The sequence below is a fragment of the Pelmatolapia mariae genome, linkage group LG20 (assembly GCF_036321145.2).
Source record: "Pelmatolapia mariae isolate MD_Pm_ZW linkage group LG20, Pm_UMD_F_2, whole genome shotgun sequence".
In the NCBI taxonomy this organism is placed as follows: domain Eukaryota; kingdom Metazoa; phylum Chordata; class Actinopteri; order Cichliformes; family Cichlidae; genus Pelmatolapia; species Pelmatolapia mariae.
Genome location: NC_086244.1, coordinates 114388 through 138894, shown reverse-complemented (window position 1 = coordinate 138894; position 24507 = coordinate 114388). Strand labels below are relative to the sequence as shown.

General features: G+C 43.6%; 2 protein-coding genes across 10 annotated transcripts in view; one reads left to right on the top strand and one right to left on the bottom strand.

The window, feature by feature from the left end:
* Window positions 1-12573, top strand: part of rgs19 (regulator of G protein signaling 19) — a 39984-nt gene extending 27411 nt beyond the window's left edge. For 6 of the 7 annotated variants that reach the window (XM_063463873.1, XM_063463877.1, XM_063463876.1 and 3 more), the window contains 4 exons: window positions 5262-5434; window positions 5573-5668; window positions 6094-6328; window positions 10342-12573. In XM_063463873.1, coding sequence (XP_063319943.1) covers window positions 5262-5434; window positions 5573-5668; window positions 6094-6328; window positions 10342-10536 — 699 coding nt within the window. In that variant the 3' untranslated portion in view covers window positions 10537-12573. The remainder of the gene's footprint in view (window positions 1-5261; window positions 5435-5572; window positions 5669-6093; window positions 6329-10341) is intronic. The other variant, XM_063463874.1, reaches the window with a different exon arrangement.
* Window positions 12574-16025: 3452 nt separating this feature from the next.
* Window positions 16026-24393, bottom strand: tcea2 (transcription elongation factor A (SII), 2). 3 transcript variants are annotated; one of them, XM_063465332.1, is made up of 10 exons: window positions 24222-24393; window positions 20774-20836; window positions 20432-20537; window positions 20185-20266; window positions 19905-20056; window positions 19643-19697; window positions 19264-19420; window positions 17272-17418; window positions 17129-17200; window positions 16026-16318 (listed from the first exon to the last, which is right to left on the bottom strand). In XM_063465332.1, the coding sequence occupies exons 1-10, from the start codon at window positions 24288-24290 to the stop codon at window positions 16310-16312; spliced, it is 912 nt and encodes a 303-aa protein (XP_063321402.1). In that variant the 5' UTR covers window positions 24291-24393; the 3' UTR covers window positions 16026-16309. The 3 variants fall into 3 exon arrangements, with proteins under 3 accessions (XP_063321402.1, XP_063321403.1, XP_063321404.1); XM_063465333.1 differs by having other exon boundaries at window positions 19905-20053; XM_063465334.1 differs by lacking the exon at window positions 24222-24393 and adding an exon at window positions 23725-24199.
* Between the last annotated feature and the right edge of the window lie 114 nt (window positions 24394-24507).

Genomic DNA, 24507 nt, shown 5'->3' with positions numbered 1-24507 from the left:
TGAGTCGTCACATCCTGACTGAACCCAAGATCATCAGCTGAAGCAGCTTCTCTCCTCCCGCTACCCCCCCAAAAACCCATCTCCATTGAGACTGTGTCAGCTCCCAAACAGACAAAAAACAAACCAAAAACCAGCAATAAAAAACTTAAACATAAAAAATCAAAAAGAAAGAACAATACAGAATCCACATCTGAACCAAAGAGTAAAACAGTGAAATGTGGATTATTAAATATTAGGTCTCTCTCCTCCAAGTCTCTGTTAGTACATGACTTAATAATTGACCAACAAATCGATTTACTCTGCCTTACAGAAACCTGGTTGCAGCAGGATGATTATGTTAGTTTAAATGAATCAACACCCCCGAGTCATTCTAACTACCAGAAACCTCGAAGCACAGGCCGAGGGGGCGGTGTGGCAGCAATTTTTCACACCAGCCTATTAATTAATGAAAGACCAAGACAGACTTTTAATTCATTTGAAAGCCTGATGCTTAGCCTTGTCCACCCCAGCTGTAAAACTCAGAAACCAGTCTTACTTGTTATCATCTATCGTCCACCTGGGCCTTACACAGAGTTTCTCTCTGATTTCTCAGACTTTTTATCTGATTTAGTGCTCAACTCAGATAAAATAATTATTGTGGGTGATTTTAACATCCATGTAGATGCTAAAAATGACAGCCTCAAAATTGCATTTAATCTGTTATTAGACTCAATTGGCTTCTCTCAAAATGTAAAAGAACCCACCCACCACTTTAATCACACTCTAGATCTTGTTTTAACATATGGCATAGAAACTGAACATTTAACAGTGTTTCCTGAAAACCCTCTGCTGTCTGATCATTTCCTGATAACATTTACATTTACAATAATTGATTACACAGCAGTGGAGAGTAGACTTTATCAAACTAGATGTCTTTCTGATAGTGCTGTAACTAAGTTTAAGAATATAATCCACCCACTGTTATCATCTTCAATGCCCTGTACCAACATAGAGCAGAGCAGCTATCTGAACGCTACTCCAACAGAGGTCGATTATCTTGTTAATAATTTTACCTCCTCACTACGTACGACTCTGGATACTGTAGCTCCAGTGAAAACTAAGGTCTCAAATCAGAAGTCCCTGACTCCGTGGTATAATTCTCAAACACGTAGCCTAAAGCAGATAACTCGTAAACTGGAGAGGAAATGGCGTGTCACAAATTTAGAGGATCATCATTTAGCCTGGAGAAATAGTTTGCTGCTTTATAAGAAAGCCCTCCGCAAAGCCAGAACATCTTACTATTCGTCACTGATTGAAGAAAATAAGAACAACCCCAGGTTTCTCTTCAGCACTGTAGCCAGGCTGACAAAAAGTCAGAGCTCTACTGAGCCAACAATCCCTTTAACGTTAACTAGTAATGACTTCATGAACTTCTTCAGAAATAAAATTTTTATCATTAGAGAAAAAATTACCAATAATCATCCCACAGATGTAATATCGTCTACAGCTACTTTTAGTACCATTGATGTTAAGTTAGACTCTTTTTCTCCAATCGATCTTTCTGAGTTAACTTCAATAATTACTTCCTCCAAACCATCAACGTGTCTTTTAGACCCCATTCCTACAAAACTGCTCAAAGAAGTCCTGCCATTAATTAATTCTTCAATCTTAAATATGATCAATCTATCTCTAATAATTGGCTATGTACCACAGGCCTTCAAGGTGGCTGTAGTTAAACCCTTACTTAAAAAGCAATCTCTAGACCCAGCTGTCTTAGCTAATTACAGGCCAATCTCCAACCTTCCTTTCATATCAAAAATCCTTGAAAGAGTAGTTGTCAAACAGCTAACAGATCATCTGCAGAGGAATGGCTTATTTGAAGAGTTTCAGTCAGGTTTCAGAGCTCATCACAGCACAGAAACAGCTTTAGTGAAGGTTACAAATGATCTTCTTATGGCCTCTGACAGTGGACTCATCTCTGTGCTTGTCCTGCTAGACCTCAGTGCAGCGTTTGATACTGTCGACCATAATATCCTATTAGAGCGATTAGAACATGCTGTAGGTATTACAGGTACTGCACTGCAGTGGTTTGTATCATATCTATCTAATAGACTCCAATTTGTTCAAGTAAATGGAGAGTCTTCTTCACATGCTGAGGTTAATTATGGAGTTCCACAGGGTTCAGTGCTAGGACCAATTCTATTTACATTATACATGCTTCCCCTAGGTAGCATCATTAGAAGACATAGCATAAATTTTCACTGCTATGCAGATGATACGCAGCTCTATCTATCCATGAAGCCAGGTAACACACACCAATTAGTTAAACTGCAGGAATGTCTTAAAGACATAAAGACCTGGATGGCCGCTAACTTCCTGCTTCTTAATTCAGATAAAACTGAGGTTATTGTACTCGGCCCTGAAAATCTTAGAAATATGGTATCTAAGCAGATCCTTACTCTGGATGGCATTACCTTGGCCTCCAGTAATGCTGTGAGGAACCTTGGAGTCATTTTTGACCAGGACATGTCCTTCAAGGCACATATTAAACAAATATGTAAGACTGCTTTCTTCCATTTGCACAACATCTCTAAAATTAGAAATATCCTGTCTCAGAGTGATGCTGAAAAACTAGTTCATGCCTTCATTACTTCCAGGCTGGACTACTGTAACTCATTATTATCAGGATGTCCTAAAAACTCCCTGAAAAGTCTTCAGTTAATCCAAAATGCTGCAGCAAGAGTACTGACAGGGACTAGAAAGAGAGAGCATATTTCTCCTGTTTTGGCTTCCCTTCATTGGCTTCCTGTTAAATCCAGAATTGAATTCAAAATCCTGCTCCTCACATACAAGGTCTTAAATAATCAGGCCCCATCTTATCTTAATGACCTTGTAGTACCATATCACCCTATTAGAGCACTTCGCTCTCGCTCTGCAGGCTTACTTGTTGTTCCTAGAGTATTTAAAAGTAGAATGGGAGGGAGAGCCTTCAGTTTTCAGGCCCCTCTTCTGTGGAACCAGCTTCCAGTTTGGATTCAGGAGACAGACACTATCTCTACTTTCAAGGTTAGGCTTAAAACTTTCCTTTTTGCTAAAGCATATAGTTAGGGCTGGACCAGGTGACCCTGAATCCTCCCTTAGTTATGCTGCAATAGACGTAGGCTGCCGGGGATTCCCATGATGCATTGAGTTTTTCCTTTCCAGTCACCTTCTCACTCACTATGTGTTAATAGACCTCTCTGCATCGAATCATATCTGTTATTAATCTCTGTCTCTCGTCCACAGCATGTCTTTATCCTGTTTTCCTTCTTTCACCCCAACCGGTCGCAGCAGATGGCCGCCCCTCCCTGAGCCTGGTTCTGCCGGAGGTTTCTTCCTGTTAAAAGGGAGTTTTTCCTTCCCACTGTCGCCAAAGTGCTTGCTCATAGGGGGTCATATGATATGATTGTTGGGTTTTTCTCTGTATTTATTATTGTGCTATCTACTGTACAATATAAAGCGCCTTGAGGCGACTTTTGTTGTGATTTGGCGCTATATAAATAAAATTGAATTGAATTGAATTGAATAAACTCAAACTGTTAACTGTCTCCTCCCAGTTTTTTCAAGTGGTCTCAGTCACTGTAGTACCTGTGCAGGTAGGCCAAACAGAGTGCGTTCCAATAGACCAATATGCTTAGGAAGGTATCGAACTGAGACATGTGACAGGAAGTATCTGTGGTGTTCCAGCTATCCAAACACTAAGGAAAGGAGCTTCAGTACTTCCTTTAGCATAGGGTACATTCTAAAGTTACTGTGTTATTATGCCACGTGCGTTTATGCATTCATGGCTTCTGTGGGTGGGGCTAACTTGTACTGACTGACTGTGAGCTCTGAGTGTCAAGACAAGGCCTCAAGACATTACTGAGCATCCAAGTGCAGATAACGCCTTCCTTCTGCTAACAAACAGTCCGAGCAGCAGCTATCACAAACACAACAGCCACATGACTTTTTATCTCTTAGATTTTGTTCAATTTGCAGTAAATTGTGTGTCACAGACTTTTTAATTCACAGTTGGGCGACTGAGTGAAATATTCTCCTCCTGAAAGTGAAACTCTTGGAAATACGTTTGCGAGTGTTTACGAGCATCTTCATGCGGCTGCAGACGTTGAATGTTCTTTCTTCGTTAAAACCTTTGTAATGAAGGATAGTTTTGTTGTGAAGCACAAATGAATGTAATAATAATAATAATGGATTGCATTTATATAGCGCTTTTCGAGACCCTCAAAGCGCTTTTACAATTCCACTATTCATTCACTCTCACATTCACTCTCAGCTTGCCTCACCACACACTGGTGGAGGCAGCTACAGTTGTAGCCACAGCTGCCCTGGGGCAGACTGAAAGAAGCGAGGCTGCCATACCGCGCCATCGGCCCCTCTGGCCATCACCAGTAGGCAGGTAGGTGAAGTGTCTTGCCCAAGGACACAACGACCGAGACTGTCCGAGCCGGGGCTCGAACTAGCAACCTTCCGATCACAAGACGAACTGCCAACTCTTGAGCCACGATCGCCCTTGTAACACATGATTTATACTTCTTACTTTATTATAATAATATTATAAAATGAATAAAAATGTTTTTTTCTCTAGAAAGATCAAAAATCGCCTCCACATTAGCTGTAACATCTTTTCTGGTATCACCCCAGTGTTGGGGAGTAACGTAATACATGTACCGCCGTTACGTATTTAAAATACAAAATATGAGTAACTGTATCCGTTACAGTTACCGTTTAAAAAGGTGGTATTTAGAATACAGTTACTTTGTTTAAATAAAGGGATTACACGGCGGTCTTTCCCTGTTTTATATGTTCGGCTATGCCCTCTCTCTTTTTGGTATTTCCACGCCTTTGGAAACCCAAAGACAACACACATTAAGAGGCTCAAATGCCTGTCTCTCTATCTCGCGTCTCATAATGTCGTGAAGAAATATTTTTAAAAATGATTTAATATGAAGCTAATAGGCAGAGTGTTACAGGCATCGCCCTAAGGAATGTAGCCTGATGGGCAGTGTAGTCCGTGCTGCAGGGAGAATGGACCATGGACGCTGGAATGGACACAGCAATAGTTCATTCATGTAGTTGTAAAAAGCATGATAATATATTAAGTAATCCAAAGTATTCAGAATACATTACTCTCATTGAGTAACGTACAAAATACATTTTGGGGCATGTAATCTGTAATCTGTAGTGGAATACATTTTAAAAGTAACCTTTCCAACACTGATCACCCTGAGTATGTTTCTGTACAGTACACAGGTCCGATTCCGGCCGAGCGAGGGGCGGAGCTCACCATGGGCGGAGGTCGCAGCGAGACCTCGGCACTGACCGGGACGGGAGGGGGGCGGGGCACGGCCACTACCCAAAATTCCCAGCGGCCCAACGCCTGCTGCTTCTGCTGGTGCTGCTGCTGCAGCTGTTCATGGTGAGACACACCTGCCTTACCTGGTGCAAACATACCTGTGGTCAGTGCTGCCCTTAACATCATCGTGTGTGGCTGTGCTGTTTGTGCGAGTTTGTGTGTGTGCGTGTTTCCTGTCTGAAAGCTGTTTTATCATGTCAGTCTCACTGTCAGGAATGAAGAGGAGAGGCAGAGGAAGGGGAGGAGGAAGAAGATACCGGACACAAAGATGGAAACCATACCAAACTGTGAAGCTTGGTGAGTCACTGCGGTCGATCGTTCTCTGCTCGACCTCAAAAACATGAAAAACACAACTTTTTCTGCACTGCAGAAAAATGCCACCAGGGGGCAGTATGAGCTCAGCTGAGCTCAGCGAGCTGTGAAACATGTTGATGGGAGTAGTACGCAGTTTGGGAATAAGCTGAGCCTGAGTGTAAGTTTTATTTACCTGAAAAGGAAACGTGTTCAAACACAGGTGTGGTCTGACCGTGCCTACATCAGTTTATCCTGCATTAACGGCTCTAGGATCTTTACAGACTCTCAGTGTTTAGCCTCACACCTGCAGTTAAGTCAGAAATACCCAAATATTCATACGTTCAGTTTGATATCAGCTAACTGCAGGCCAGGAACATACACAAATGAACAGATGAAGATGAACAAAGCTTTCCCCGCTTCTTCCTCAGCACCAAACCATCGTTAGAAGAGATCCGGCTGTGGTCTCAGTCCTTCGACAAGCTGATGAGGAATCCGGCAGGTCGAAATGTATTCCGGGAGTTCCTGCGGACAGAGTACAGCGAGGAGAACATGTTGTTTTGGCTCGCCTGCGAGGACCTCAAACAGGAGATGAACAAGAGCGCCATTGAGGAGAAAGCTCGTTCCATCTATGAAGACTACATTTCTATTCTGTCACCAAAAGAGGTATGACTGTTTTTCAGCTGGGGTTACACCAGTGCTCACTGTTTGGAGGACCAGTATGTGAACTATACAACAGGTGCACAGAGCTGTAAGATGTAAGGTGTGTCTAAGTCAGAGCTGTGATCGCTCTGTTACAAAAACACTGGATACAGGTTCTGACACCAGGATTCACTTCCTGTTTACGCATTGTCATTGCTATCATCGAAGAAACCAACAACAATCCCAAACACTGCAGAAAGAGTGCGTATTTCTCCCACGTTAGCTCCTAAAATCCAGGTGTTTACAGGTGCACCTTACAGCCGTACGTCTTGGATTTTCAGCACTGGCACTCTCAGTGTTCGGGGTTTTTTTTCTTTAAGGAGGTAAAGAAAAGATTTAATTGATTTCAGCTGTTGAAATGACAAGTTACAGCACGCTGGACAGCACCACCAAGGCTGAGGCCATGCTTCTGGAGACTTCTCTCCAACCTCTGGCTGTGGAGGAGCGTCTGCTCCGTGGGTTCTGAGTCAGCTGATCTGTCGGTCGAGGCACACCCGTGGATGTAAGCTGTGGGGAGCAGAAATGTGTCTTCAGTTATCATTTTTGCTTCTGAGAGTTCAAAATGAGTCAAACTGTATTTCCATAGAATCTTTCCAGATAGCATCAGAGAGAAAAACGGAAAAGTTCCCAAAAGCAGGTTTAAAAGGTTTATAGCTGCTTTGAGAAAGAACCCAATGAGATGTCAGACTCAGGGGGGGACGGCGCCACAGTTTGGCCGCTGATGGAAAAGCTCCGCCTCCTTTAGATCTTATTTGCTGCACAGCCAGCAGACGGCCTCGGGGACCTGCTGGGGCTGCATGGATGTACCCTGGTGCTCATACATGTACAGCTCTGAAAGTCTAAACCAGAATCATACCGTGGCCCATGAAGGGGACGAGGAGTGTAACGGTCTTAATGCTCCTGCATTGGTCCCAACATAGCCCGTTAGTCTTTAATGCAACGAGCAGACGCACGCACAGCAATTGTGTTAAAGCTGCAAACGACACAAATCTAAATAGCCAGTCCTCTTCACCAGCCTCAAACTTCACTCAGCCAGGTGAAGCTGGTTATACCAGACACCTGGTCAGCCAGGTAAAGGCCCGTGATTGGCCCAAAACACAGATCCCAGATGACCCCGGGCCCAGAGCGAGACCCGTGTAAAGTTAGCCGTGTTACCGACGGGTTCGGGGAACTTTTCCGTGTGCTCATCAAGATTGTCCTGGCTGTGAATCCGGATACTTGACCACTTACCTGGGAATTCTCCAGATGTTAAGATTTCCTCATTGTGAAAGTGGAGGCTAGCGTAACCCACGGCAACACTCAGTCACCTCTGTGTGTGTGTTATTGTGGAATCACACCGTGTGTGACTTTGGGAGATAAGATTCACGCCTGGCTGTCTGCAGTTCTCACCTTGTGATGACCTCATCATTATTAAATCATTACTAAATCATATAAATCATTATTCTTTCTTTTTACTGCACATTACTCTCCTCGCAGCTTCACGGAGACAGAATGAACCACAGTATTTAAGAGTTTCATGAAATATAGGAGGACAGACTTTCTTCATCCATGGTGGAGATATTTGGAGTTACTTTGTTACTTAGAAACACCGGGAGGAGACACAGGTCCCGTTTGGGGTCAGGAAGAGCAACCGGTGTAAAAATCCAACATGGAGCTCTGCACAGTGACTCGGGGAGCAGCTGAAATTCAGATTTTTCAATAAGAAAATTCGCTTCCTGTATCATGTAGGTGGGAAGGCACCCATAAGCATTTTGGTGCAGTCCATTGTCGTACTCGCGGCTGTCAGAAACTTGCGATTCTTTTAATTGAACAAATTGGTAAGCAGTTATGGGCGTTACAGTTCCCGTACCATAATTCCTTTATGTAGCACTTAGAACACATAGCTGACCAAAGTGCTGTACAGCAGAAGTACAAAAAGTACAATAGATAACTAACAATAGAATAACAGTGTCAGCTACCCACTGAGTCAAAGGCCAGTGAATAAAAATGAGTTTTTAAAAACACCTCTGAAGTCGACCGCCGACTAGAGGAAGAGCTTCAGGGTCTCCTCTAAGTTTCAGCTGCTCAGCTGACCGGAGTGAACCGTATAAGGCAAATATACCATTTAAGGATTTAAAAACCAGTAAAAGGATTTAAAATAGATCCCAAATTCAAATGGAAGCCAGCGTAAGGAGGTCAGAACCGGAGTAATAGGATTTTTAAAACCATTTGAAAACACCTGTCTGGTGCCAGCGACATGTCCTGGTTTACAGGGCCAGTAACTGGTCTCTGTGGGCTCTCCACCATCATCCATAAAAATAATAAACAGAATTGTTGACAAAGGGAATAAACGAAGACAAAGAACCAGTCTGACTTTCTGCAGGCAAAGACGAGGCTCTGACTGTAGTTGTACACTCAGAGAACAGATAGCTCCATACAAAGGGACGATACTCGATACCTTTGAAGGGCAGAGGGGGCGACGTGTTTGTTTTTTTATTTCCGTGCACTCTTCTAGATCCTGACTGAGCACCTCTGGGTGTAGATCATGTAAGTATCTGCAGATTGTTAATTGGTTGATAAGTGGGCTGGAATAGAGAAGGGCGCGATAGCAGAGTTCACCGGGAACAGGAGTAAATACTCAATTTCTACTTTTTGTATGTAAGATCAACAACAACATGAGCAAGAAAGGCCCTCAGATGGTTGAACCACAGACTCTGTACGCTGCCTCCCTCTGGCAGCAGAGCTCTCTGCAGGCAGACGGGCAGTCTGCAGCCTCTAGGCAGCAAACACTGCTCAACCATAAATCTGCTTCCCCCCAGAGTTGCCTGATGGTTTGCCAGAATTTCTTCAAGACTGAACAAAAGTCTTGCTCAAGGCTTCCCTTAACTCTCACAGCAGAGGTTTGGTTCATTCAGCCACCACCAGAGCTGCGTTCTGCCCGTCGTTACCACTCTGCTGCCTCCAGAGTCCACAAGTAAACCAAGCTCCATAGGCCTCTTCTTAGGCCTGTCTGCTTCAGGGATCACCACCACAACACCCACCGACCACTCCACAGGCACAACTCTGGATCGTGATCCATTCAGATCCTCGCCTGGAGTTCTGTAGAAATTCTTCTGCCTGTGACAGACTCTCACAGGTCACCCTCACTATACGTTTGGGGACGCAGCTCCTGAAGACAACATCCAACATTTTTCCCAAAAAGCTGATTCTGTTCATCTGGACGTTTTCAGTGGGAGAAACGTTTCATGATCATCTAAGTGACTCCTTCAGTCTCAGCTGACTGCAGGTTTCAACCTTATAAACAGCACATTTGCACAGTGACTGAATCCAGCCCACTGAATGAACAATGGGCTGTGAGGTCGGTTCCTTGAGCGATGAAACGTTTCTCCCACCGAAAACGTCCAGATGAACAGAATCAGCCTTTTGGGATTTACTTACCTGGATGACTGAGCATCAAGACATCCAACATTTTTATTGGATATTATGTATCTGAATTTCAGGAGCAGGACCACGCCTCCAAACACGCTCCTTCCGGCTGTCATCTACATAGGTTCCCCCAGCTCTGCCGATCATTCTCGTTTACGTGCCCCTCCCTCCCTCTCTCCTTCTTCTCCATTCTTCAACTTCTTCACTTCTATTTAGTCCATGGGGATCTGCCCAGCCCGGGAGCCGTCGCCAGTCCCCTTCGAGGCCTTCCCCAAACCGCAGCTCAATTCATGCCAAAGCATTCACTTTGCCTACTAAAACGCTGTCAAACTTAAAATGAGGACGTGGGCCCAGCTAGTGAAATGTTATTTCCATGTTAAAGACATGTGGAGACGACACAGTAGCCTGAGTTGGGTTTAGCAGCAGCTGTTCAATGCAGTGTGCTTGGTTAAGAGTCTCCCGTGAGCTCCTATCAGTCTCCAGCTCCAGGTTGGCTGGCTCATTAGTCACTGTTTCTTTATGCAGTGAAACCTGAACTGCTTTGTTGCATCGAAGTGTGTTTTTCCCTCCAGGTGAGTCTGGATGCTCGGGTTCGAGAGGTGATCAACAGGAAGATGCAGGATCCGACGCCACACACCTTTGAAGACGCCCAGCTGCAGATCTACACGCTGATGCACAGGGACTCCTACCCACGATTCCTCGCCTCCAACATCTACAAGGCGCTGGTTCATGGCGGCTCCCGTACGCCCTCCGAGTCCTACTCCTAAACATCTTCATCCAACCTGCGCTCCGCCTCCATCCAAATCTTTCAAGCAGTCATCACTCCACCCTCAGCTCTTCCCACGTACTCGTCTTCATCGTCTCTCCACTTCATGTCTTCTTCCTTTTAGTCACACTCCTGCTCACTTCTTTCTTCTTTTGTAGTCACCTTCTCTTAATGTGGAGATAATCATTTTGAAAACAAGTTAAAAACCCTGGAAACAGATTTACAATGTTTATAAAAATATATATATTTTTCTCGAATTTGAAATCTTAATCAGGCCTTTGACGTCAGTTAGAGCTTTTTATGTGCAGGATGAGAGTGTCACCATGAAAAAACTTTATCCTCAAATTTTCCATGAAAAAAGAAAGAAAAGCTCCCATTGTGCATGTTTTATAAAAGTGCAGTGATTAAAAACTAGCAGTTAAATATTAAGACAAACTCCTGGCCAACAGTTTCAGCTCAGCGAGGCTTTGAGCTCAAACAGATGAATTTTAATAGCAGTGAACTTATTGATTTTAGGTGATTTATGAGTTTTACTTCACTGAAATCAGACTAAGCTGATCCCTGATCCATCCCTACCTTCCTCCTTCTCACGGTTCACCTCTGCTTTGGTTCATGTTTCCCACCCGCTCCTGAGGGCACCAGCAAGTGGCACTGAAGTTTTACTGGGGTGATTGTTTTTTCAGTGGGAGAAATATTCACATGTGCCATCAGCTCTCTGTGGATTTTTACCAGCCTTGCTCCTGAGCATCTCCTTTCACAGAGCCAGCTGACTCCACCTCGCACTTCAGGAATGATGCGGCTCAAAGAAAAAGATGAATGCTGCGTCGTTCCCTTTCTCTGTTTTTGAACTGGAAACACGACGCTTCCTCAGACGCTTCATCTTTGGTAGTTCGCTGGATCGATGACTTTACTCCTGACCATAGGGGGGCGCCGCTTCCTTCAACTACTGATTAACAAACGACTACATGAATATTTTATATCACAGAACTGAACGTGGAACATTTCACCTACTTTTGTTTGTCGTGGTCTCTCCTCGTCCTGGTTTTTCCAGAAGAGGATGACCCAATGAGACTGATTACACCCGACACACACACACACACAGAGCAATAAAAACACTGGAGTTTAGAAAACACACACACAGAATCAGTGTTACTTTACTTACACGGACCGTTCAATAATCAATAATTTCCTTCCATTAATGGTCAGAAAGACACAGATTTGAGTTTCGGAGTAAACGAAGCTGCTGTGACCGCCGTGTCTTTAAAATGAATGGATAATCAGTAATGATGATTATTATTCATAATTAGTCTGCAACCAAAAACTACTATCACTGAGAGATGAAATGTAAAGAGTGCAAAGCTGCAGGCGGACGTTTGTGTTGTAATAAATGAACATTGTGTCTGCCTCGTGTCGCAGAGACCACAAGAAGGACGTGTTAAAAATGACACAGAGGAGGTTTTGTTTGTGCGGGTGGAGAACATTTCACTGTTTACAACCAAGAATAACGCGCAGGTGAAGTTGGAATTTTATCTTCTTTAAGTCAGACGTACACCGCCATCACGTGAATGTTTATGGTCGCCACATCTGTTTTCTTACAAATTTATAACAGGCCCTGTAAGTATAGTATCACACACACACAGACACACACCGGGGCTGCCTACCTGGGCGCTGCTGCTGCTGCTGCTGACCTCTGCGACCTCTCACTTTTGACCTCACCACTGTCTGTGGCTCCTGATTAGCTGCAGGAGGCCACCGGGCTCATCTGTGGTTGGTCCATTCAGGAAGGGGGGCGGGAGGAAATCCCAGGTGCATAAAAGCAGCCCATGTTGTGAGTCGGACGCTTCCTGCACTGCTTCATGGGAACGCTGGTGTTGTAGATGGAGGCGGAGGCCACAGGTTCCAAACAGGAGATGCCTCCCTCTAGAGCAGACCAGTCACACGATGCATTTCTCTTCGTATTGTTGATGTTATTTATTTTCTATTTTGTTAAAACTGTGATTTTAATTGTACAAATATAAAGAGAAAACTGAAGATCCAACGAGAGGCTGCTTGTTTTGTGACAGAAATGACCTGAGAGGTCAGAGAGCGTTCACACCTGTGTTAACACCAAGGACTGAATCAATAAAATCTCCCAGGCTAAAACGCTGTTATTATGATAACTGACCAGCACCGACACACAGATTTCATTAACCATGTCAGGGTGCTAGCTCGCTGGTTTCCCGTGTTCTGATGGTAGGATTTCTTTCTAACCTTCGGCCTCGATGAAGAGGAAAACCTACTGATCAACGGTGTTTGCAGGGTTGGTGAAGTCGGGCCAGCTGATGTGATGATGAACCTGAGGGCTCTACGCTCGCCACAGATCACCAACACGTTTATCTGACTTTGTGGTAAAGTCACAGACTTCGCTTTGATCTGTGACAAATCGTCCATCAGGCTGTGTGACAGGAAGCTTTGATGTTTCCATGGATACAGTAAAGTCTCACAGCTAAAAAACAAACAGCACTGAGCGCGTTCAGACACAAAATAATTCAAATCTTTAGATGAACCAGTTTCTGCTGCTGTCAGATTATTTTAATTTATTCATTTAAAAAGGGACAGTGCAGTTTAACATAGTCCAAGTACAAAACATGAAACTGATGTAACGCACATAAGTTTATAGCTATTGCTAATTTTCAACAATTGTCCCTTGTTGGGCTTACAATCAAAATACATACATTTTACAACAAAACACACAATTTCATAAAACCAAAATACACCATAAATACAACTACAATTAATAGACAGTAAATTAAAAAATAAAAATCAGTTAAAAAATAAAAATTTTACTGTTAGATTTTGTCTTTTCCAGAGGTGTTGTATTTTTATTTATCCTCATCATCTGATGAAGCATCTGAGCAGGGGGCGCTCACAGGGATCATTTGATAAGAAACAAGACTGACGTGACGTGTCAAATACCTTTTTTATGTGAGCCTGAAGCAAAGAGCCCGGCTTAACAGAGAAGGCTGGTAATCACGATACCTGTTGTCTCTGACTGGAGTTTCAGATTTTAGTCCAGGAAGTCAGGATATATAGAACTTTAGTTCACGGTTAGCTACACAGCTAATATAAAATCATCAGCACAGGAAGCAGTTAAACTGTTCCCAGTAAAGATCACGCTGGGTGAAGGATGGAGACAAACACCATCGTATGACAGGAAGAAGCTTAAAATGACGCAAACGTGTCCGTCCACAGCTCGAGGTCAGTCACTAATCTGCTGCTGCCTGGTTTGAATGACTGTGACAAAATCCTGATCCTCAGTGTCGTGTCCAGAACGAGGGGAATTCTTTGGAGTCCAGGACACAACTTCTCTGCTGCTGGGTTAAGGTCAGACACTTTCTAATAAACAGTTCTGAGAGCACGACAGGAGCCAAGAGTACAACTCAATAAAGTTTCCATGAACACAGAAAATAATGAACCAGCTTCCTGAAATCTATCATCTCAGACTTTTTCCATTGAGCACCGATTATGTTCTCTTGACAAAAACAGACTTGTGAAAAGATTCATTTGAACATATTTTTCCTGTATAATTTGCAAGTTTTTAAAAATGTAAACTGCTAATTTTTTTATCACATGAAACATTCAATCTGTTTTCCCTGTCTCTCTTCATGCTCATGTATGGGAAGAGCTCAGCGGTGTTTCCACAACAAACACAACAGGACCCTTCTCAGCTCTGCTTCCCCACCACTCTTCATCCTACCCGTCAGCACACTTCAAACACCAGCAGCATTTAGAAAAACAGCATGAGGCCTCTGCTCTTTGTTTAAGTGTTCTGTCTTTTGCTGGAAGCTTCGTGGAACAGTGTTAACGTCCACATTTATTCAGACGAATACTGTTTAACTTCTCAAAAGTGAGAGCGTGTTGGTCTGTCCAGGCCAGGTTAGATATGCATCAGACTGCCACCATCACAGATCTGTTTAATCTGCCTATCAGCCAACCAGCCTCGTCCGTTTAGACTTGTCCTTGACATTTTGGGGCATAAAGCTCCTTTCGGTTATAGCCTGAAAAATATTTGTCAAGTCTTGGTGGAAAAACCTTTCCCGAGTCTGTGTGAACATTTGTGTTGAATTTGAGGCGTTGAACACCTTCAGGGGTGATATAACCAGGATTAGCAATCATCAGGGTTCACTGGTACCGTAACCAGTCAAGTAGAGGAAGAAGGTTTGTTGTCACTCGTTGACTGTTTTGCACAAACTAACAATGGGAATTACAATCCATTAAATAGAGGATTAGAGTAGCTCTGCAAATAGTCTGAGGGTAAATGAATCTCATTTTCACTGACCGACAGTGAAGATGAACTGTGAGGGAATGGAGAGACAACGCTGGTACCTCAACGCTGCACGAGGTCATCGTTCGTTCGTCTCGATGAGCTAAAAGTCACACTCAGCTAAACAACCATCAAGATTTTTTTTTTTTCTACAGATGGCACGTAAACCAGCCGAATTCTTCTCAGTTCGTATTAATCAACCTTTTTCAGATTGGAAGCCTGTCCAACCTACATAATGACTGAAAACACAACACATCATTTATTAGAATCAAACCCAAGTGCCGATGACATCGTACCACCACTGACTCAGTCTAACAAGTCTTTGGGGAAATTACAGTGAGAGAAAGTTTTCCCACAAAGTTTCTGGTTCATTTTAAAGAAGACAAAATATTCTGCATTAACTCGGAGCTTCAACTCTCACCACAGACTTTTCATCGACCTGAGGACAGGAGACTGGCGAGGACGGTGCATAATACCTCATTCTGGATCTTCGTCTTTAGCCGGTCCTTTGTTCTCTTAGTGCCATGTTTAAGGTCTTCCTGGAAAACCCACCCACATCCAATCTTCAGCGTTCAGGCTGAGGGGAGGAGGTTCTGGTCCAAGATTTTAATGGTACATGGCCCGATGCTTTGAAGACATCCTGTACACTCAGAAAAACGACTTCAAGCATGTTTCCACTTCCATGCCCGACGGTGGGGATGCTGTTCTTTGGGTTATACGGCGGGTAGAGCTCAGTTCCATTTTGGTTTCATCTGACCACAGCACTTGCTCACCCGGCTTTCCTGAATCATTTAGGTGTTCACTGCAAACGTCAGATGGGACGGCTTGAACATTTCAGTCCAATTTCTGAATAATCAAACTCAATGCCTCACCAAGTTCATGGTGGTCCTCTTTTACTTCATTCCAGCCTTGGGCAGGTCTACGGTGGGAACCGGGATTCTAGCTGGGTTGTAAAGGATCAAATACTTATTTCACCCAATAACATGACATCAGTTTTGTCTAATGTGTTTCTCTAGATTTTTGGTTGATATTCTGCGTCTCTCCATTCAAATGAAATTCTAAAAGAAAGACTGCTGATTTCTTTGTGAGTAAACTTCCAGGTTCACCAGGGGGCAGGGATGGTTTCCCTTTTTATTGATGATGGTGATTTCTGAAGCCAAAACAATAAAAACAGCGATTCGATGGTCTTCATCCAAGAGCAGCTTTAATATGTTCAGCACATCATGGCAAAGAAAGACACACTATGAGCTGTGATTTGAATCTGGCTCAAGCGTCTTCAGAAAGTAAGTCTCAGTCATCAATACAAAACCAATTCAACCAATGGACAACATCAGCTGGCTTTTATCTCTCCAAATACATTGCAGCATTTAGTTTGATATATAAAAAGAAATTACACCAAAAAAAAAGAAAAAAATCAATTTCAATAACTTCAATTTGCTTCTTGACAGAAGAACAAACGGCTGAGTTTTCTTCAACAGAACTGAAAGACAAATACAAAGAGACACCCCAATCAGACCCAATGCAGAGAAACCTGAAACAGTCAGAAACAGATCAGACTGTCACCTGGCCCTAAACAGAGACTATGAATCTCAGTACCTCAGAAATCAGAGGCAGAAGCTCAGTGGAAAAAGGTCAAAGTGCACACCTGCAGTGAAAAACACACCACAGAGCTAACAAACAAATGCAGATCTGGTAACTCAAATCTTTTCGCTTTGAGCGGCTTGAGGCAGCTGTTGTTGTGATTTGGCATTTTGTAAATGAAAATGAATTGAACTGAAGCTTTGCTCTTCTCATAAATCACCTGCTTCTCCAATTAGTTGCTTCACTTTGACCTGAGTCAGCAGCTAAATCAGCTAAGTCGGGGGTGAGAGGGTATGGTAAGATCAGAAGGTCAGATAAAGAAGGTTAGCATGCAGATAGAGCTGAGAGGAAGAGGGGGAAGCTGTAGTTCAGCCTCTGCTGCCACCATGTGGAGGCAGAAGCTGCAAACCTGAGCTCAAACATTCAAAGCAACAGACAGTGCACAAGACAAGTGAACAAAAGCTCCACAAAAGAGGAAGACCTCAGAGAGGATTCATGGAGGTACTGAAGGAAGGAGGGTTGGTGTGACTGCTGTGGAGACCTCTAAGAAGGTGAAGGGTGATGAGAAAGAGGGTAGGTCGGTTAGCTATTTATCAAATATTTGCAGAAGAGAAACTTTTATATTTCCAAGACAGCACCGTCTGTAACACTGATCAGTGTCAACGCCATTCCACGTGTCCTGTGTATTTCTCAGAGTCAGGGGCCTTACCTTCCATCGGTTGCCGCAGTCGTTACACAAAACAAAAGTGGTCATGGGCTCATCGGCGCTGCGGGTCTGCACCTGAACACAAGAATGAGGTGGTGAAAACTGGTCAGAGAACAGCGACCATCAGCCTGAAGATGTGCTCGTACCTGCGTGTACGTGCAGCTCTTTCCATGACACTTGCTGCAGATAAACATGTCCGTCTCAGTTCCTCCGACCTTGGAAAGCTGATGCTCTCTGATCGACTCTTTTGTCAGAGCCTCTCTCATCTGCTTCAGCTCTGCACTCGCCATTTCCTGCGCACACACACACACACACACACACACACACACACACACACACACACACACACACACACACACACACACACACACACACACACACACACACACACACACACACACACACACACACTTGAACTGCTTCCTTCGACCCACTGACTCCACTCCTTTTTGTAGTTATCCAGTTTACATTCATACAAACCACCGCTGCACAAATGGGGATTCTTACGGTTTCACTCTATAAGCTCAGTGGGCTCTTGACCTCATCTCACTAACGTGAAACTAAAACGAATTACTTCCCATTTAGACTTTCAGAATAAAACAATATTAGGCCTATAAATATTTTGCCAGAGACAACTTTTTTCTAATTTAGGCTCTGTAAATCACCACAATCAATTTAAAATGAAACAACTGAGATGCAGGAGAAGTGCAGACTTTCAGTTTAATTCAGTGGTTTGAACAAAAAGATTGCATAAATGTGAGGAACTAAAGCATTTTAATGCAATCAAACACAAAACAGAAAAGTAATCGGACAAATTACATATAATAAAATGTTCATTTCTAATACTTGGTTGAAAACCCTCTGCTGGCACTGCCTGAAGTCTTGGACATCACCAAATGCTGCTTTTTAACGCTCTGCAGGCCTTTACTGCAGCAACTTTCACTTCCTGTTTGTGGGCCTTTCTGTCTGACGTTTAGTCTCCAACCAGTGAAACGCTCAGCTGGGCTAAGATCAGCTGACTGACTTGGCCATTGAAGAATCTCCCACTTTGCTTGAATAAACTCCTGGCTGTGTGTTTCGGGTCATCTGTAAACACAATGACTCTGACTGCATGTAGACAGTCTGTCTCTGAACACCTCAGAGTTCGTTCTGCTGCTTCGGTCACATCATCATAAACACTCGTGTCCCAGTGCCACTGGCAGCCATGCACGTCCAAACCATCACACTGCCTCCACCGTGTGTTACAGATGATGCTGTATGCTTTGGATCACGAGCTGTTCCACGCCTTCTCCATACTTTTCTCTTGATCTTGGCCTCATCTGTCCAAAGAATGTTTTCCCAGAGCTGTGCCGGCGTTTTTAGATGTTTGTAGCCGATCGAGCCTTTCTATTCTCGGGGCTTATGAGTGGTTGCACTCTGCAGTGAACCCTCTGTGCTTACTGTCATACAGTCTGCTCTTTATGCTACACTCGGGTATCGACACGCCTTCCTCCTGGAGAGCGTTGTTCCCTTGGCTGACGTGGTGAAGAGGTTTCTCTGCACCATGATTCTGCAAGCATCCACCACCGTTGTCTTCCACGGACGTCCGGGTCTTTTTGCCTTGCTGAGTTCACCAGTGCTTGCTTTCTTTCTCAGGATGATTTTGTCACTCCTAATATTGCAGCAATTTCCCAGACGGGTTTTCTCTGTTTTTGCGGCTTGTTTCAGAGCTGCTTTGACTGCATGATGTCTGTTCACAGCAAAATCTTCCAAATACAAGAACCAAACATCAAATCAAATCTTTTATCTGCTTAACTGATGATGACATAACAAAGGAATTGCCCACACCATCAAACGGCCTTTCAGTCGATTGTCCGATTACTTTTGGTCCCTTTAAATAGAGGGTGGCACATATTAAAGAGCTGAAACTCTTAAATCCTTCAAGTTTCAATGTGGATATCCTCGAATGAAAGCTGAGAGTCTGCACATTATGTCCATTATACAACTAAAAATCAGGTTTAAAAAAAAACAAAACCTTGTGTCAGTGTCCAAATATATGTGGATCTAACTGTATAAGTAATATAGGATTATACATTTACACTGCACTGTATCGTGAAACTCCGCCCCTGACCCCTATTTAAAGAGGAAGACGCACTGACCTCAGCGGTCATACAGGCGATGCGATGTGGCGAGATGTTTCCACACAGTACGTTGCGGCGCAGTTCTGGGTTCTTCTGGTCTTTCAGGTTGGAGATTCGACTTCGTAGACGGGTTTTATATTTCATGTCTGTCGACTTAAACTCCTGGAAGATCTGTGCACACGGCGAGCCGTCAAGGACCAAGAGTGTGTGTGAAATGTGTTGGAACTGGAAAAACGTGCAGAACATTTATTGTAGTGCTGCTGGTGTTCATTAATACTGAAGCTTTTATGTAATCAATGGAATCTGCTCTAGTAAAGCGAGATCCTTCCTGTGAGGACGCTCCCTCCGACACTGCTCAGTGGTCAAGTTTCAGCAATAGCAACACGAAAGGATATGTTCTTCGATTTGAGCCGCCAGGTGCTCGCAGTCCACTCTGACGGCCTTATGGTCATCTAAAACACAAACACTGGTTAGCTTCATGCTCGTAAACAGCACCACAAACACCCGACTATCAACTCTGACAGATTCCAGCAGTAAACAGGAGATTACTGAAACACAGATTCCTCATTTAGATGAAGGGTTAGGGTGATACCATCAGATTAATCTGACCAAGGTAGGGTTCAGAGTCTGAAAAGATCCAGACTTCATCATCTTCTCACCGTCCGTCTGCAGCGCCACTACCAGCAGCTCTCGACACTTGCTTCTCACGCAGTCCGTGGTTACGGGGGCAGGGGGGAAGGAGGTGACCTGAGAGAGGGTGGTGGTAGTTGGGGAAGTGGGGGTGGACGGGGGCCCCTCAGAAGATTTACTGCTGAGGAGGAGGAGGAGAGAGGAAGAGAGTTCTTATTCGACTGAAACTTTCTCCTGATCGCAAACATGTAAACAAGCTGACGCCGCCGACAGTGACGCCGCCGACAGTGACGCCAGTGTGCAACAGACCCTTTTTCACTGCTGCCATAATCCTTGGAGGTGGATGAAGACCTCACTGGAGAGCTGTCCTTTTTCTTCTCCTCTGAACCATCTGTCAGATAAAAACCAACAAATGACTGCAGCCATAATTCTACTTCCCGTTTGTGCACTCGGGATTACGGTTTCTAACACTTGATGATGCAACTTAAATCATGCGAACTGACAACAGTCACCTGGAGGCACATTATATGTCACGTTTCGGTTTTTCTTTACCCACCCAGCAGTTTCTTCCAGGACTTGATGAGAGTTTTGGCTAAAGTCTGAACTTCTTCGTCTGAACTTTGTTTCCTCACAGCGTTCACCGACATACCCACTCTGGTAGACTACACACACACACACGTGAGTTTCTGCAGTGATTTAAATGAAAATGTTCACAGCAATGATAAATGGATTTGGTCTAATGTATTCATAAACCTCGGACTTTAATCTCACCGGTGTGTTACTGCACACTGAAAGTCATAAACATTGAGTCCTGTGTTACCTTCAGTTCAGTTAAATCAGACACGCAAGTGAATTTCAGGCTTTTTTGTATCGCCATATTTTTTGTGGAGTTGCTCACCTGCAGCGTCTCCAGAGACATCTTGATGCTCTTCAGTTCTCTCAGCAGGTCCAGAGCACTGTCCTGTAAACAGAACCACCATTTTATTGCACCTAGTTGTTTACTTGATCTAAATAAACGTGTTGTGAAAAAGTGTAAGAAGGTTTCTGTCTGAATGTTAAAAAACTATTAAAGTTTTTCAGTAAAGCTTCACATTTGAATCTTTGTGCAATACTATTTTTCTTTGGTCAGCACACCTTTACATTCAGGTGGAATAAAAACAGAGCTAATATTTCTTTTATCGTTTACCTCTTTGATAACAAACAAAGTTTCACCAAGAACTCGAGGAGCTGCATGACAAGACGACAGACGAACAGTACAAGTTCAGTAGAGCGCAAGTTAAGCAAAAGAGAGTAACAGCAGAAAGCCGGACAAGACTGCTCAAAGAAGTCCTGCCATTAATTAATGCTTCAATCTTAAATATAATCAACCTATCTCTAATAATCAGCTATGTACCACAGGCCTTCAAGGTGGCTGTAGTTAAACCTTTACTCAAAAAGCATCTCTAGACCCAGCTGTCTTAGCTAATTATAGGCCAATCTCCAACCTTCCTTTCATATCAAACATCCTTGAAAGAGTAGTTGTCAAACAGCTAACAGATCATCTGCAGAGGAATGGCTTATTTGAAGAGTTTCAGTCAGGTTTCAGAGCTCATCACAGCACAGAAACAGCTTTAGTGAAGGTTACAAATGATCTTCTTATGGCCTCTGACAGTGGACTCATCTCTGTGCTTGTCCTGCTAGACCTTAGTGCTGCGTTTGATACTGTTGATCATAATATCCTATTAGAGCGATTAGAGCACGCTGTAGGTATTACAGGTACTGCACTGCAGTGGTTTGTTTCATATCTATCTAATAGACTCCAATTTGTGCATGTAAATGGAGAGTCCTCTTCACACACTGAGGTTAATTATGGAGTTCCACAGGGTTCAGTGCTAGGACCAATTCTGTTTACATTATACATGCTTCCCTTAGGCAGCATCATTAGAAGACATAGCATACATTTACACTGCTATGCAGATGACACGCAGCTCTATCTATCCATGAAGCCAGATAACACACACCAATTAGTTAAACTGCAGGAATGTCTTAAAGACATAAAGAGCTGGATGGCCGCTAACTTTCTGCTTCTTAATTCAGATCAAACTGAGGTTATTGTACTCGGCCCTGAAAATCTTAGAAATATGGTATCTAACCAGATTCTTACTCTGGATGGCATTACCTTGGCCTTCAGTAACACTGTGAGGAACCTTGGAGTCATTTTTGACCAGGACATGTCCTTCAGGAGTATTTGATACCTTGATACCTGGCTTTATCCATCCATGAAGCCAGATAACACACACCAATTAGTTAAACTGCAGGGATGTCTTAAAGACATAAAGACCTGGATGGCCGCTAACTTTCTGCTTCTTAATTCAGATCAAACTGAGGTTATTGTACTCGGCCCTGAAAATCTTAGAAATATGGTATCTAACCAGATTCTTACTCTGGATGGCATTACCTTGGCCTCCAGTAACACTGTGAGGAACCTTGGAGTCATTTTTGACCAGGACGGGTCCTTCAACGCACATATTAAACAAATATGTAAGACTGCTTTCTTCCATTTGTGCAACATCTCTAAAGTTAGAAATATCCTGTCTCAGAGTGACGCTGAAAAACTAGTTCATGCATTTATTACTTCCAGGCTGGACTACTGTAATTCATTATTATCAGGAAGTCCTAAAAACTCCCTGAAAAGCCTTCAGTTAATCCAAAATGCTGCAGCAAGAGTCCTGACAGGGACTAGAAAGAGAGAGCATATTTCTCCTGTTTTGGCTTCCCTTCATTGGCTTCCTGTTAAATCCAGAATTGAATTCAAAATCCTGCTCCTCACATACAAGGTCTTAAATAATCAGGCCCCATCTTATCTTAATGACCTTGTAGTACCATATCACCCTATTAGAGCACTTCGCTCTCACACTGCAGGCTTACTTGTTGTTCCTAGAGCATTTAAAAGTAGAATGGGAGGCAGAGCCTTCAGTTTTCAGGCCCCTCTTCTGTGGAACCAGCTTCCAGTTTGGATTCAGGAGACAGACACTATCTCTACTTTTAAGATTAGGCTTCAAACTTTCCTTTTTGCTAAAGCATATAGTTAGGGCTGGACCAGGTGGTTCACCAGCGATTAACCTGAAGCCAAATTGAGTTTACTCAAAGCAACCAACAGAAACGGTACAATAACTCTTTAAAACTCAGAAACTAAAAGTAGAAACAAGCTGGTTCACTCTGAGCAGAGCACCGAGGCTCACCGCCCTCCACTAAACATCAGCTGTTTGGATTACCAGGGTGGGGCTGTGGTCTTGGACTGGAACTGGCTCTGAAACCTGAAGAATGACAGAACTATGCAGATTCTTTAAACCACCTGATGGACTAATGCTGACGTTACAGTCTGTTTGTTTCACCTTACAGATATTATCTGTGCAGATCACTCACTCCAGGATTACATCTGAAGGTTCAAAGGGCTTCACAGGCAGAAAAACATTAGAACAAAGTCAGTGCCAAACCATCAGAAATAAATCTGCTATCATATAACCCTATCCAGCAAGTCCCTGGTGCCTGGTTGCAGAGTCAGGCTAATTTAAACTTATCAGCACAGGACAACTTAGGATGAGGGTGAAACTGTTCTCTCATGGGGGGAGACAAACACCATCATGACAGGAAGAAGATACTGAAAACAAAGGTCTGAGATGATCCATCAAGGTCAGTCATTAGTTTGCTGCAGCCTGGTTTTACTCTATAAAATAAGTTCCTGATTCCACTCTGAAGCATTCAGATATTTTGGAGCCGAGCTGTAATTACTCCATGAGGTTTAAACCCTCAGTTTAAAGATGCTGCACATTAACAGAGATGATATAAAACAGAAGAAGTGCTACATACCACCACTGAAGAGCTTCAGAGTGTCCGGGTCTCGACCAATATCTCAGCACGAGACAGGAGGACAGAGGAAGGCTTCAGTGCTGCCCCTCACTGACATTCAAGCTTCAAACTGAAACGTCTAATGGATTTTAAAGAATTTTATCCAGCCCGACTGACATCAGTCTGTCAGCTAATAAATCAGGTTACTACAGTTTCTCATAACGGTTCCTTGAGTGATGATGGAAATGTAGAGAAGATGTAAAACAGGAAGTGGTTGTGGGGCACGTTGCTGATGGTAAGTGAACCTCCTGACATCACAGAGCACGTGCTCTGCTCTGACAGCCTAAATTCAAGCCTACAGCCTCAGAGGTCTGTCTGCATCATGCTGAACTTCACCTGACTGCAGGTGATTAGCTCTGAGCTGATTCCAGGTGTGTCAGTTTGAAATCTGAACTGTGCCATGATTTCAGAGTGTTACCTTCCTCGCTCATCATCACCTGTCGGCTGCTTTCACTCACCGTGCTCTTCTTCTGCACCATTTTATCCAACTTCCTGGCGATGCGCTCCACTTCCTGATCCTTCACCATGTCTGCGGCTGCCTCTGCGTCACTGCGCTGCGGAGGAAAGCTCCATGGATGGAGCGCAAACTCTTCTCCGTCCTCTTCTCTCCTCTCACGGCCGGTCGTTGTGTGCGAGGCATTGTGGGAGATGGAGTCTTCTTGTCTCTCCAGGCTAAAGTTCTTCTTCTTTTTCTTACTTTTATTGGCGGTTGGCAAAAAACAAAACTGCGCATTACCGCCTCCA

What these genes read in the sequence shown, in the direction of transcription:
- tcea2 (XM_063465332.1), bottom strand. Translation starts at nt 24,290, where the DNA reads ATGGTGAAGGATCAGGAAGTGGAGCGCATCGCCAGGAAGTTGGATAAA. An exon ending in TGTCTCTGGAGACGCTGCAG is followed by an intron (nt 20,538 to 20,773) that starts GTGAGCAACTCC and finishes GTGTGTGTGTAG; the next exon opens with TCTACCAGAGTGGGTATGTC. An exon ending in TCGCCTGTATGACCGCTGAG is followed by an intron (nt 17,419 to 19,263) that starts GTCAGTGCGTCT and finishes GTGTGTGCGCAG; the next exon opens with GAAATGGCGAGTGCAGAGCT.